This window comes from Panthera uncia, unplaced genomic scaffold (genome assembly GCF_023721935.1).
Source record: "Panthera uncia isolate 11264 unplaced genomic scaffold, Puncia_PCG_1.0 HiC_scaffold_1551, whole genome shotgun sequence".
Taxonomy (NCBI): Eukaryota; Metazoa; Chordata; class Mammalia; order Carnivora; family Felidae; genus Panthera; species Panthera uncia.
The window spans coordinates 35,618-50,605 of NW_026058197.1; the positions used below are offsets into that span (position 1 = coordinate 35,618).

The 14,988-nt window shown below is 45.2% G+C and overlaps 1 protein-coding gene across 1 annotated transcript; it reads left to right on the plus strand.

Moving 5' to 3' along the window:
• The first annotated feature begins 6,818 nt into the window (after positions 1-6,818).
• LOC125917168 (uncharacterized protein C11orf87-like) lies at positions 6,819-7,647 on the plus strand. Its single transcript, XM_049623433.1, has one exon. It carries the CDS (start codon positions 6,840-6,842, stop codon positions 7,440-7,442), a length of 603 nt encoding a protein of 200 aa, XP_049479390.1. The 5' UTR covers positions 6,819-6,839; the 3' UTR covers positions 7,443-7,647.
• Positions 7,648-14,988: the final 7,341 nt, after the last annotated feature.

Genomic DNA, 14,988 nt, shown 5'->3' on the forward strand with positions numbered 1-14,988 from the left:
TTAGAATGCAAATTCCTGATTACAGAGACTTTTCCTTGGTCACAGATACATTAGTTCAATTTGTGGTACGTGGTAGGCACACAGTCTTTGTTGAATGGATGACTTTTGCAGTCAAGGATAATGTAGTAAGATGAATCTTGACTTGGTACAAATAACCAGATATAAATGGGGCTTAGGCTTGATTAGACAGTGCTTTATTATGAGGTGTAAAAGGGTAAAACATATGTTTCTGCAACTAGAGATTAGAAGTGCCCTGATAGGTATATAAAGGTCTGTAGGCTTTCAGACTTTCTTAGAGAAGCTACCTGGTTTCAAGTCTTACCCCAGTATGAAATCTCCTTTACGACACTCCCGATGGGTCTAATTTGCATTTGAAACTTTCCAGATGGTGTCACAGGATTTGGACACTTTGGAATAGAAATCTTCAAAGTATTTTTTTTCTCCTCCTGAATACTTCATAAAAGAATTTTGGAAAATCATGGATTCCTTTGGACATTTTAATTTGTCATCTAAAACTTCTGATCATAATATTTGCAAAGAATGACTTGTAATTTCTCGCATATTCCCTATCATGTATGTACGTTAAATGTATTAGTCAAAAAAATCAGATTGATAGATTTAGTTCACTCAATTTATATGTTTTCCATACTACCTATCAGGCAAATGCAGTTCAAATTGTTAATCAAAATAGACAAATTGGGTTTATGTTTTGTGTTAAAAAGTCTGGATTCATTTTTCAATTTAAATAATTTAAATAAATTGAATACTTGTATCTCTGTGACAACTATCTCACTTCTCAATTCTAATTCTAAGATAAATCAATGTACAGATAGAGAGCCTTAAAATGAGTCTGTCACCTGGAGGAAATATGGCTCTGTCCCATCAATGTCTCTTACACATGATCTTTATGCTTTGCTGTCACTTTGTCGGGGATTATACAACCTCACGGTATTCCTTTGTCTGGTTCTCCAAAGGTTTGTATGCCCTGAGTAATGCATGGTTGGTGAGGATTGGTAAATATAGGTTCCTCTTATGTAAAGTAGGAGAAATGCACAGAGAGGTGACAAAGAATTTTAACCTTAGATACATTTTCTGGAAAAGTACACATGGAGGTTGAGGATTTGGGAAATGATTCCTTGAAAGCTATACATACTCATATATCCCTGGAAACAAAATCTTAATATATTTTCAGAGATCTCAGTCCCCCATTTTGAAGACTGCTGGTTTAGATAATCTGCATGCATTTCAGTATTGGAAATACTGAAATAGTGAATCGAAATATATTTTCTACCCTATATCTGTTCCACTATGTTTCAGTTCTCCTCTAAGTTCCTAGAATAGTAGCATAAATTCATCTTTTCTTGCCGATGCGCCAAACATTTGAAGATTTTCTGATGCATCCGTGGTGTCTTTCTATCTCTAGGATTAATATTTCAAGTTCCTTGAATTGTTCATTATCTATTACTGTTTTCAGCCATTTACCTTCATGATTATCCTCCCATAAAGAATACTCAAACTTACCAAAATTGTCCTGACTTTTGATGTCCAAAACAGTATCGTGCTTCTACTGTTAGAGATAAAATACTAATCTTAGTGGTTTTCTTTATAATGTAAACAACTGCCCCTTCTGAATGCTTAGTATATGCTTAGTGCATACAATAACACTGCGGAAAAGATACTGCTTTTATTTTCATTTTATAGATGAGAAACTGACCCAGAAAAGAAAAAAACTAGGCAGCTTGAACAAACTCTGGAGCTTTAGTCACTACTTTGTTGATTAACTAATTGCTGGCTGGGCCAGCAGTTGATGTAACAGCAGCCTGATGACTTACAGACTGTGCCTCTGTGGGGATGCAGGGCCCAGGGTAGTCCAGATACACGGTTAGGGAGGATGTCAGGGTCTGAACATCCTCTGGCAAAATCCCTGTAAATGCAAGGAGCCTCGTGTGTGTCCTGCTGCCCTGTGGTCTAGAATGACCTGCCTAGGTAACTTGGTGCTTGGAGGGCTTTGCAGTCTGGACTCTACTCAGTTCAAGGAAGGTGCCGAGTGTGCACTGCTGCAGGGGGGCGGGGGAGACCCCTGAAATGGGGCTTTGCATCTCCCCTCCTCTACTTCAACCAAACAGCTGTGCTTTTCTCTAGTTTGACTTGTTCACACCTGTGGATAGAGATAGAAATAGAGGTGTGTGTGTGTCTGAGAGAGAGAGAGAGGGAGAGAGGGAGAGAGACCAACCACCAGTTTGAAAAGAATACTAACTTTGGAATCAGTTTGCTTGGGTTTGATCTCCATAATATACTTACTCTTAAGTGACCCGGGCATTATCTTTAGCTGCTCTGAACGTTACTTTCCTCTCCTGACATATAGAGCAGGTAGTCAACGTTTTTTGTTGAGCAAATGAGTGAATGAATGAATGAATGAATAAATAATTTTGCATTTTGGCAAAAATAACCTTGCAAAGTTAGGTTGAGGATTAATACTATTACAGCCTGGCACATAGGTATTTTGAAAATCATAATACTCCCAGCATTTGTTGTTATTGATTCAATGCTTTCTTTTGGATTGACGTACCAGGTGCCCATCTGGCACTTCTCTCTACGCTGGATGGAGATCCCTCATCAAAGTCGAGAGTGAGTATTTTATGTGGCTGGGTATTTGGAGTCTGCCTAAGTCAAGAGGGCCTTTCCTATTACAAAGGGAAGACTCCAGGAATCTCAGAAGCTTCTTGGCCCTCCCAGTCTTGAAAGTGTGGCTCAGTAAGTTTGGTGGCAAAAACAGTGGCAGCAGTTGTCTGGAAGAGACTTGCCATCGTGCCAGGTGTTCCAAAATCACGTAGCAACTCAGTGGGCTCAGTTCCTAGAGATGAAGAGGTGTGTGAATTTGTGGTCACTGGTGTTCCTGGGTCTCGAATTCCACTGCCTAGTGACATCAAGTCTGTGTGCCCATTCATTCTCTGGGTAAGAACAAATTATGAACCTATAGCTTACTCTTCGTGAATGAGAAAGGAAAAGAAAAGTGTGCTGGGCTTTTCACCTGAGAATTGATGTCTTTACCTAAATCATTTTCTGTTAAATACCATTGTCTTGTGGACCACATTCATCTGCCGTAGAGTATAAATTCTCCAAGGCAAGACCATGTCTTTTATTAGGTTGAGTAAAATGGCACAGACACTTGTAGCAGTCGTGGGATAACAGATGGTTATCATTTATAACAAAAGAATAAGAACAATGGCAGCCTACTCATATATCCCAGAAACTTGGTGTACCAAAGGAACCCCATTGTATATACATGTTTACGTATTTATATTTATAGAGTTACATATGTTGTAATCCCCTTACAACATATTGCAAAGGTACGCATGTTTCTCCCTGGGAAAACCTGATAACTCATACTTCCACGTCTAGAAAACAGATCAGTGAGAGTTAAGTCTAATTATGTAAAGATTCTTTGCTTAACAAGACAGTGCTTCTAAAGAGTCTCTTTAAATAGCCAGATCTCTTTTTGGAATATTCAAAATTGGATTTGCCTTACAAAATGTTGATTAGACTCAACTTTTCAGGAGCAGAGAGAGTGTACAAAAATGGGGCATCACATGGCAGGTGTTAATGGTGAAGTCTCACTTAGTGATCACAACGAGAACAAGGTTCACCATTGCATCCACTGAGCCCATCAGAGTCAGAATGTCCAAATATGGCATTGGGTGCCCTCACTCGAGGCAGGAAGGCTAAGCCAGCATTGGGGTCATTGGCCACCATTAACTGTGTGAGTCTGGCAGCCAAGGGCATTAATCTGTGCTCTGAAATGATCTTGAATTATTCAGCATGTACCGATACTAGCTTAAATAGGGATCTTTTTTTTTATTGAGACAATTCTGAAGAAAAATCTGATGGCTTTTCTTCAAATAAATCAAAACAGAATTTTGAGGAGAAATGCTGCATTTCTGCCTTCAAATTTAAGTCATGAGCAAGGAGAGGAATAGGAGAAGTTGGAGTAGGACCAGGGTCAAAAGGGACCCCCAGATCGTAAACAACCTTTTACTCCCAGTGTCAAACTCTCTTTTTTAAATAAAACCCTCTGCTTGCAACCAGGTAAGGAGGTGTCAGTCATTCCTACTATCTCTCAATTCAGATGCATAGCTGGAAAAAGCAGTATTTACTGCATCACTCAAACTTGCAAGTAAATATCGTACAGGCATCGTGTTAGACTCGAAGATGGGAATAAAACAAGATGGAGGGAAGAAGGAAAGGCACGTTGTCTAAGACAACTGGATGCTTTCAAAGATCACACGGTGTCTTGAGGTGCTGTTCCATGCCGGTTTCTCTAGTAGAAAAATGACAATACTTCATTTTAAAATTGGCTATTGTCACCAAAGACACCGTTCATGTTTTGCCAAGGGTTCTGAACCAAGAGTTGATTAATCTCTGCCCAGATTTGGGCAGGCTGATGCAAATCTTCCAGGAAGTTTTCTCCCTTTCCCTTGTGCTGAAAGGCTGTTGTTAACACTGTGGTAAACTGAGGGGTAGATTCAGAATTTTCTGTTTACTTCTGCCCTCCTCTTAGTGAGCGTTGTCTTCCTGCCTTGTAAGCCTTGCCTGTGCTTTGTGTGCTCGTGAGTGTCTAGATTTCAGAAGAGAAAGAGTGTTTCATATACCGAGTGGGTGTCGGGCCCGAAGACCAACGTGTGAGCGAGCAGGGTGGGATCACGAGCCCGGTGGAGTGAGAGAGAAGTCAAAGACTCTGGGTGGAGAGGAGAACAGTTCATTTGCAGCGTTGGACGTTAAATGCACGTTCCGTTTGTCATTTCATGTTTTGCCACCCGAGTTCCGAAATGCCCCTCTCGTTTCTCACCTTTCCGCAGTTTCTGCCCGGAGCCGGGGCCAGGATAGACAGGCTCCCAGAGGAGAGCCATCCTCATAGCCGAGACAGGAGGGGGAAAAAAACAAACAAACCAACAAACCCTCATGTGTGTGGGGGTGGGGAGGTGGGGGGGGGGGGAGATGGCTGTCTAGAGTGTTAAAAAAATGTGTTGCCGGGACCATGTGGCAAAGGGTCGTGGGCGAGGAGTCGGGCAGCCCCAGAACTGAAGCTTCGGCCCCTTCGCAGGCAGAGCAGGGCGGAAGGTGGGTTGCTCAGAGCGCGCTGCTGGGGTTGCTCCCGGTCGGTGGCCCCTGGCGGGGACGCAGAGGGAGTCTGGGGATGTGTGTGGCCGAGGCGCGCTGGGCCAGGCCGGGGTGTTGGGGTATGAGGGTGGGGTGGGGGCCTGAGGGGTGGCTCGGAGCCCTGGCGGTGGCTGCCTGACGTCACCGGCCTCTCTGGCAATAGGCTGCGAGCTGAGCTCCCCGAAGCGGCGGCGGCGGCGGCGGCGGCGGCGGCGGCGGCGGCGGCGGCGGCGGCGAGGCTCGGTCTCCGGCCCCTTCACTCCGCGCCTTCTGCAGCCGCCACTGCAGCCGCGCGGCGGGGGCTCCCTCCCCGCAGCCAGCCGGTGGCCCCAGGTAAGGGACGGGGTGCGGCTGCAGGCTCCGGGCCGCCGGGGGCCCGGGACGCCCGCGGGCAGGACGGCTCCCGCGGCCTGCGCAGGCCCCCCTGGCGGGAGCCGCGACCCCCACCCTGCCCAGCCCCGGCTCGCACGCCTCCTCTCCGCTCCGCACTGCAACAGTTAGCAGCTGCCTCCGGAGAACGGTCGGGGGGCTCTGCTGGGTGCCGCGCCCCCCACCTCTGGTGCCCGGGAAGAGCCTCGAGCTGGGGCCGGGAAGGCTGGAGAGAAGGTCCGTTCGCCAAACTTTGCAGACGAGAACCCTTAGCCTTCCGTTTCCAGTCCCCCTAGAAAGGAGCAGGAGGATACTGCCCAGTGCGGGGCACCGGGAGATGGGGACAAGGGGGCGTTTGCGGGGATGTGCTTTAGCTGAAAAAGGTGTTTGAGCTGCTTTTTTTTTTTTTTTTTTTTGGTCGGGGGGAGGTACCAGGGAAGAAGGCTGGAGAAAGGATGGAGCGCGATCTTGCGCGTCAGCTGTGACCACGGACAGAGGCGGAGTAGGATGTGGTTGTTGTGGTCCCTCAGGGGCGCGGGACTTAAGGGACCTGAAGCCGGCCAGGGAAGGAGAGTCTGGAGGGGGAGGGAAGAGAAGGGAGCACTGCGTAGCGGAGTCGGCTCGCTGGGCTGTGGGGGGTGGGTGCTGGGAAGGGCAGGATCCACGGGAAGACGTCCACTAGGAGGGCGAAGGAAAGAGGCGAGGCGGCGCTCTGGGAAGCGGGGACCACGTTCCCAGGCGGCCGTGTGTCGGTTGCAATTAGAAAGTTGTGGAGGGCGCAGGAAGCCTGCCTTATCTGCTGAGTAATCCGTGCCTCCGCGGTGCCGGCGCAGACCCCTTCCCGGCGAGCGGCGCGAGCACGAAGCCGGCGGCTCGGGTGCGCGGTCGGGGGGCGGGCGGGCCGGGGTCCGCGGGCCGTGGGGACGGCGGGCGGCGCCCTGCTGGGGCAGCGTGCCCGGGGGGCCGCTCTGCGGGGCTGGCGGAGCCTCCCGGCGCTCCGCACGGCCCCGGGCAGCGGCCGGGGTCCTAACTCAGCCTGTTCTCTTTGCAGCCTGGTGCCTTGGGAAAGGAAAAGGGCGCGCGGACTCGCGTTCCAGGCGGGGCCGGAGAGGATCTCCTGCGTGCCGCTCGCCTCCCGGCCGGCTCGCCCGCCCGCCCGCGGTGGCCCCCTCAGCCCTTGGCTCGCGCGTCATCCTCTCCCGCACCAGGGAGTAGTTTGGGGTGGCGTGGGCTCCGTCCTCCTCCTGGCTGGTGGGAACGGTGTGCCCGGGAGAGGAAGTGTGGTGGGCCCGGCCCCTCCCCGCCCAGTGCCGATGAGTGCCAGGGCGCCCAAGGAGCTGAGGCTGGCGCTGCCGCCGTGTCTCCTCAACCGGACCTTTGCCTCCCCCAACGCCAGCGGCGGCGGCAACGCGAGCGCCCGTGGCCCGGGTGCAGGCGGCAGCGGCGGCGGCACCTGCATCACGCAGGTGGGACAGCAGCTCTTCCAGTCCTTCTCGTCCACGCTGGTGCTGATTGTCCTGGTCACCCTCATCTTCTGCCTCATCGTGCTGTCCCTCTCCACCTTCCACATCCACAAGCGGAGGATGAAGAAGCGGAAGATGCAGAGGGCTCAGGAGGAGTACGAGCGGGATCACTGCAGCAGCAACCGCGGCGGCCGGGGGCTGCCCCCAGCGGCGAGCGGCCAGGCCCCAGCCCCTGCCAAAGAAACCCGACTGGAGAGGCAGCCCCGGGACTTCGCCTTCTGCGCCCCCTCCGACGCCTCCTCTTCGTCTTCGGCCCCCGGCCTCCCGTGCCAGGGTCCCCGCGCTCCTCCTCCTCCTCCACCACCGGCCCCCAGTCCGCAAGGAGCACACGCGGCCTCCTCCTGTTTGGACACAGCTGGCGAGGGCCTTTTGCAAACGGTGGTACTGTCCTGATTGTTGAGCCCCTCTCTCCTCTCCTCTCCCTCATGTCCAGCATCTTGGCCTTCCTTGCTTTTATCCCCCTCCGTCCTTCCCCTCCCACTTTTCTCTGGCTTCTCTTCCCTCTTCCTTCTTTCCGTATCTGCCCTCCCCTCACTCTGTTTCTCCTCCGCCGAGGCACTGTGCGGTATTTGTAAATATTGGGCAAGGAAAGTCTCGGAAGAAGAAATAACGCTGATAATACTTTATTATTAATATTTATAGTAATTATTATAATACTAATAACACAATCCAAGCGCATGACAAATCACGTAATTTCTCATTGTCAATGAACGATGCGTCTTCCCTCTCCACCCTGCACCCTCTTCCCCCCACCCCCCACACACACAATAAGGAGGAGAAACCGCACAAGCTACCAAATATGAAAAGAAGGCATTGATTCCCGGAGCAAAGGGAGTGGAGGGGGCCCGGTGTGTTGTACATAGCTGTCAAGTTAAGGTTCAGTTAACTTCCTTTCCTTCCACCACCCTCCCCCCCCCCATAAGCTTTCCCTTTTTCTTGAGCTGCCCTCCCTTCCCCATTCCTACCCTCAGCCGGGCTCAGGCAATAGTATATTATAAAGAAAATGTCTACATTAAGCACCAGAACTACAAGAGGCCACAGAGACAGTCCCAGAAAAACATAAATGACATGAACCCATCTCCGGTCAGCCCTCTTCTCACCCCTTAGCTACCCATTCCCTTTTCTAGGACCAGGCATTTAAATTTACTTTTAGAAATGTCCCTCGCTGGCTAAAAATCTTTAAATGAGTTGAAAAAAAGGAAGGAAGGAATGAATGAATGAATGAAAGAAAGAAAGAAAGAAAGAAAGAAAAGCAGAGAAAGAAAGAGAAAGAAAGAAAATGAAAAAGAAAGAAAGATCTGCTTTTGCTGCCTGCCCTGCCCCCGGCTGTACACCTTTTGAGTTGTGGCATTTTCAGGATTCACAGAGGATCCGGAAGCTGTCCAGCCAGGTCTGGTGCTGAAATTGCTTCACCAAACTGGTTACTTTATTTGGTTGTGCAGGCGGAGGAGGGGCTGTTTTGGGAAATGACTATTTTAGCTTTTTGTTGGCTTCTTTCTTCTTTTTCTACAATCGGGTTTGCGCGTGTACTATTGGTTTTATTATTGAACATTGCATTAGTTACCTTTTTTGTAAAAAAAAAAAAAAAGTACTAGGTGATGTGCAGTACTGAAAGTGCAGTATCTAACCAACCAGAATGTTTCTGTTTAATTTTTAGAGCAAGTGCACCTTTGTTATATATTTATTATATTGGTACCAAATACAGAAGCAAACTATAGTTCTGTACTACATCCTCCAAACTGTATAGTCTTGTTCTTAATTTCTAGCTGTTGATATAATGGTTACCACTGGATGAACAATTCCGTGGTACAGGCCTGGCTTCCGCTGTTTCCAGAAGTGTTCTTTTGTATCTTACTCTGTAGTGGGCTGTTATAAAGAGATAACACATGTTTTCTTTTTTCTTTTGCGAATAGCAGAAACAACCACAACAGAAAACAAACAGATAATGGATGTGCAGGAATGCCATCTATTAAAACATGGTTAATATTGAAACAGTGCCTCTAGTCCTCGCTGCATGCACCTACCACCTGGAGGCAGTGGCGTGTGTGCTTCATGTACTGTGTGCGTTGGGGGCGAGACTGGTGGGGATATTGGGCAATTTGGATGACAGGACGTGCAAATTTCAAGAGACGTTAAACCCAGTAACTGACAGGACATGCAGATTTCAAGAGAAGTTAAACCCAGTAACTGCTTGTCGGATAAAAATATTTGAAGCTTGTTTAGTTACAAATGTGTGCCTGCATCTGAGATGCAGCGATAGAAAGGCTCTTTATCTTTTCTTACTCTGGCTTACCTACCTTCCCTGGATATACGAAAAAAAGATGGAGAGAAAGACACAGTGAGAGAGAAGAAGGTCAGTGTTTTTGTTTTCTCTCTCCTGTTGCCAGACAAGGCCTTCTGTGTTAGAAGTGGGTCCACCTATGCTCATTTACCACTCTGTTTCCCTTGGATTGGTGATAGAAGGGGCCAGAAGCCTATTACAATCTTAATTACGTGCACTGGCGTCCTTTCTTGGGAATCAATTCTTTGACAGCTATTTAAATGTTTGGATAATGTATGAATGAGAATGTTCTACAAAAAGCTCAACCAGAAGAGTTCTTATTACCTGAAGCGTGTAAGGCAACAATGCCCTTAAGTGCATCCCTCTCTCAAGTAACTAGTAATTCTAGATTTTCTCTCTCGGTTCCAGGCTGCTGTGCTCTTATCTACAGAAAAGATTACCTCTGAGGTTTTAGGTCATCTGTTAAATTGCCCAAGCTCAGTCTGCATCTTTTATACAAATAATTTAATAAGCTTAATTTTAACGACCCATTAGATACTCAAGTCCTTTCCTGAAGCACAGAGGATCATCACTGAAGCATGCCATATATTGTGATATTAGGAAGACCAGGTATAATCTTTGGGTACAGCCTATTAAACAACGAACCAGATTCTCTCCAGTGCCTTAGTCACTTCCTAGTAATAGTTAGAAAGAGTGCATTAACTCCCTGAGGCCACTAGGGAATCCTTTAGAGCATCAGAGCTCTACATGCTACATCAGGATGACTAAGGCACTGTGAAGAAGAAAGTCCATTAAATTTTGTAGCTCACCCTCATCCAGCTGTAGCTCTTTAATACCTTATTACAGAATGACTTTTGGACTTTTGAAATTTGAATAGAATCAGGGACTCAGAAGGGAGCTTCCTCATTTCCAATAAGCTCCACTAAGTGCATGGATATTACTTTCTCCCCCTTATTTGGTGCACTTTTTACAGTGAATAATTTCCCATTTTATTAAAGCAATAAGATGTTCTGTTGTGAGCAGTGCTGGATGATGATTCCATATCCTTGGTGCTGAAGCTACTCGTACGTTCTTGCCTTATGAATCACAGTGCATTCAAGGCATGCAATAATAATCCCCTTCCAAGGAGCAGCCTGTACACTCTAGGGGGTAATTAGGAAATTGTCCTATATCATTTTTCCCCAAAGGAATAGAGGAAACAGGAGAAATGAAAGCATTACGAATACTGTTTAAAAAATATCTTGATACCTCTAAACATGGGCACACATCCATAATATGACCTTATTGTGCACCTTTAAATATGTATGCCTTTCTCCATCAACTGGCTCTGGTTGAATATTTTTAATAGTGCTTTTTGTAAGGATGATGTGGCTTGTGACTCAGATTTCATACTGAGTTTAGGATACTCAGAATTCTAAGCTTCTGGTGGTGTCACTTGAGATTTATATGATAGTGAATTACATGAAATTCTAGTAAGACCAGTCCCCACACCCACTTATTGCAATAAGCACATATCCCAGCAATTTGCACAGACCCTGTTTAGAGCATTGCATCTTATTGAGCTCAAATGACAGTCTCAGGAGTTTGGGATGCTACCAACAGGGCATTTTGGATTTCATTTGTATGAAACGAAAGGCAATCTGGAAATAGCTAAATTTATTTTAAGGATTTTATTCACCGATGTCCCGTCAAATGAATTGCTTCAAATCCCTATAGCTGCAGCCCAACTTCTGCAATGGCTCTTCAGTATAAATTAAGGTGGCATGCTTGATTCTTGCTGTTTTTAAAAATGAGACAATTGGAGAGAGAATACCATTATGTCAGCTGTATGGGACTCTGAATCTTAAAGATGTAGATAAATATAATCTTCTTTAGAATTTATATACACCCATAGATATGTATTTATATATGCATACATTTTGTACAAATTTACAATGGACTTTTTGTATTCTCTTTTCTGTCATTACAAGAATGAGATGGAAACCAAATAGTTGTTCCATCCTCTTCTCCAGAGAGGATACTGAGGTGTCAGGTATATGCATGTACTTACTTCTCGGGTTAAATCTGAATGACTTTCTCTTTATTTAATGAAAGGGGAGAGTCTCGGTTGGCTCTGGGAATTGGTAATTAGATAAGCTTCTTTTCCTAGTTAGTGACTCAAATGTAGCAATGATAATGAACTTGTGACCATATCTATGTGGTCTAAATATCTAGATGGAAAGCAAACACATCTAGAAGAGCTTTAGGGCTATCTGGGCCACAGACCTGGATTGTGGCTAGGTTTTTTTGTTTTGTTTTGTTTTGTTTTTTAAATTTTCAGCCTGTATGTTGTGTGGAGATAGAACTTATATCTGCATATCCAATGGTAAAGTGAAAATATGACCATTATCTGTTTAGTTTGATATGTAGCTTCTGAAAAATATGGATAAATTAGCTTTAAAAAAAAAAAACCTTTGGCATCTGACTTTTCCACCATTTCTGTATCGATTGACTTAGTTAGATAATGGTTAAAATTCCATATTTTTTCCCATTGTGTACACCTACGCTTTAAATGTTTTTCTGTGGGTGACAGTTGAGCAATTGCTAGCTGGTACTATGTGGAAGTTATAGGTTAAATTAGAACCAGAAACTTTAATCTGGTCAGGCTCCTCAGGTCCATCCCCCTATTAATCTGAACTTTGAATCTGAATTTGAAAAACCACTTAATCTGGGCCATCCTTTCTTGGGATTAGTGATCATGGCTCCTAGATGTTTTCATTCACATTAGAATGAACTGATGTATCTATAGAGGGGTATTTAATCATTGAACTGAACATCACTCCGATTCTGATTTGGTTTCTGATTTACTTGATAGCATTTGAGAAGCAGCTTTGATGACTTAACATCAGTACTTATTAATGTCACCAACCTAGTAATACCATTGGTGCCCTGTAGGAATGCTTTGCTAACAATAAGAGTTTAATTAACTTCAGTTGGGGACAATGTCTTACTAAGATAGTTCTACCTTTTTTGAAGCAGGGACACTTGTGATTTCTTTGGGTTGTTTGTATAGGGAGATCAACAACAACAGTAATGACAAGAGCAACAGAAAAACTGATTTTTGAACTCCAATATATCCAATAGAATAAAACAGATATTAGAATTCATGGAAAATTTGTTTTGCTTTTCTATCAATAAAAGAGTTTTCTTGTTAATTGGCTTTTTGGACACTATTCCTTATTCATTTATAATATACCAAGATTATAAAAATTACTCTATTGCCCTCAGATACACAAAGAAATTAGTTTTTACTTTTAGTTATTACTCATCTGACCTTCTTCACAAACCAACCACATCAAAAAATGGGAAGTTTATAAATTTTACTATAACCCGATAAACTGAGTCCAGTCCAATTTAGCAATCCTTTTTGGCAGATGTTCAGGCTGTCTAGGTCATATACTTCGTCTTTCAGATTTCCTCTTTGCCTGCCTGCACTTCTCTAATATAATCAGGTATGTGGAGAAAGGGTGTGGTTAACATGATTTTGTGGCAGTTATGGAATTGGGGAGCCTCAGATTCATAGAAATCCCTTGGGCTCTAGCTGAACTGTGCTGGAAAGTAGTTGAGTAGGGCTGCTCTCCAGGCTGAGGTGCTTTTGTCCTGACATTCACCACTGCAGTCGTGTACCCAGTCTCGAGTCCTCTCCCATGGGAGACGGTATATCCCGCACCCTGCCATCCCTGGGTCCAGCAGGGCTCTCACAGTTTGTCCTCTTCTTGGAGATACAGGAACTTCTGGGTGTCCTGCACGCCATTAACCTCCCGTTGAGAGGCATTGGTTCTAGCCCAGGATTATTCTTCTATCACTTCCACCTCCGTCCAACTAGTCTTGTTTCATGTCAGGTGGTGCCACAAAATAGGTTTTCATTCCAGGGGGGAGAGGTTGCCATTAAGCCCTAATCCTTGGGCTTCTCCAAAACTATTTACATGTTTATGAAGCACCACCCCCTTCTTTCTGACTCCTAACTGTGTGGAGAAGAGAAACATGATAGCCTTAACAGCTGCCTGCCTCACTCTTCTATTCTGTCTCATTTTCCCCCCTCAGAATTACCCCAGACTGCAAGAAGCAGATTTTCCTCTTAAAGCTCCCCTTTTATCTACCTGAGATTCCTTCTACCATAGGTGGTGTCCTACCTCTGCAGTGGGCCTTGTTTATCTTCTGACTTCAGCCTTGTGACTAACCCCTCACGGCAGTTGGGGAACAGGAGACAGACAGAAGCTAAGGATAAGGGAGCCTAATTTGGGAGATGTTTGAAACCTGTATTGCTACCACAGTAAACCTTTGTATTCTTGAAAAGACATTAATTCGTGATTAAGGTCTTACTCTCCCTTTTCCCAAGAAGGTGAGAGCTTGATTATTATCCTACATTTATTTCTTTGTGCGCTCGTACCCAATCCCTCCAAGTTTGGCTAGCAAATCTGGGTATGGATTGAATCTTTTACCTTGTATCAATCACTATTTGGTCTCCAAGAAGGCACAGCCTCTTCCCAATACTGGTCCATTACGTGACCCTACACCCACACCTAAGAGTTGCAGATAGTATGTTGGAAATGTTTTCCTTGAGCTAGGAAAAACTTCTAGTGGCTTCTAGAGTGGAGATGAGTGACTTTCTTTACCAAAAGACACTGGGAAAGATGGATTGGTTGGTGCCAAATCTAATCTTTAATCATGGTCTGCTTTATTCCCAGGAAGTAAATACTTTTTAATCTCTCTCTCTTTTTTTTTTTAACCTCAAGAGAGGGGATGAGTATTGACTCAGCTAGATTTCACAAGACTACTAATGAACCTACTCCCTGACTCCTGGGATCTTCCTGGGTCGACTTAATTAAATATTGGCTGCGTATGCTCTTTATGATGAGTTGTTGAAGTCCATTCTCTTTTTTCCAAAAATACCTCTCTAAATGTGCCCCAGTCTTGAATTGATGCTGGTAGTATTGGGCATTGCTCTCTGAAAAATTGGTTCCGCCTCTCAAAACTTTACAGACCAAGAAGGGGCTCCAGTGATAACTTTTCTTCACCCTTCTTTTCTACTTTATGCTGACAATTCTCTATCTGCATTCATGAATCTTCTCACTCCCTGGGTCATGGGTCTGACTTAGGATTTTTAATTTTAGCCTAGAGATATATAGTCACTCCATGATACGAAAATTTGTTTCACATAGACTTTTAAAAATCCTGAAAAATACCCTGAAATGCACTACGATGGCAAAAATACCTTTCCTGTGCAGATGTGAAAAACAAATGTGGCTCTATTCTTTCTTCCTGTGATCCAGCTTATCTTTCTCACAGAGACCTCAAAAGGTAGCCCTTTAAAAAAACAATGTCATACTCTCAAATTTTCTCTTCTTCTCTCTTCCTTTCCACAGTAGTGTCTGGGAATAATTTATGTTATATCCTGGTGGATGAAGAGGAAGGTTCCTCAGACTTGGACAGTCTTAAACCAATCCTTTCTGGTTTGGGTGAGAGAGTGGCCAGTCTGTTTCCTGGGTAGCACCCACTGCTGGAACCTGTGATTCTGGTCTTTTTCCACCGAGTCTCCCCAAACCTGAGTCTACAGTGGCTTTTTTGTGCCAAATGCAGGATTTTGTTGTTTTTCCTGTGTTTAAGCATCTCTGGGCC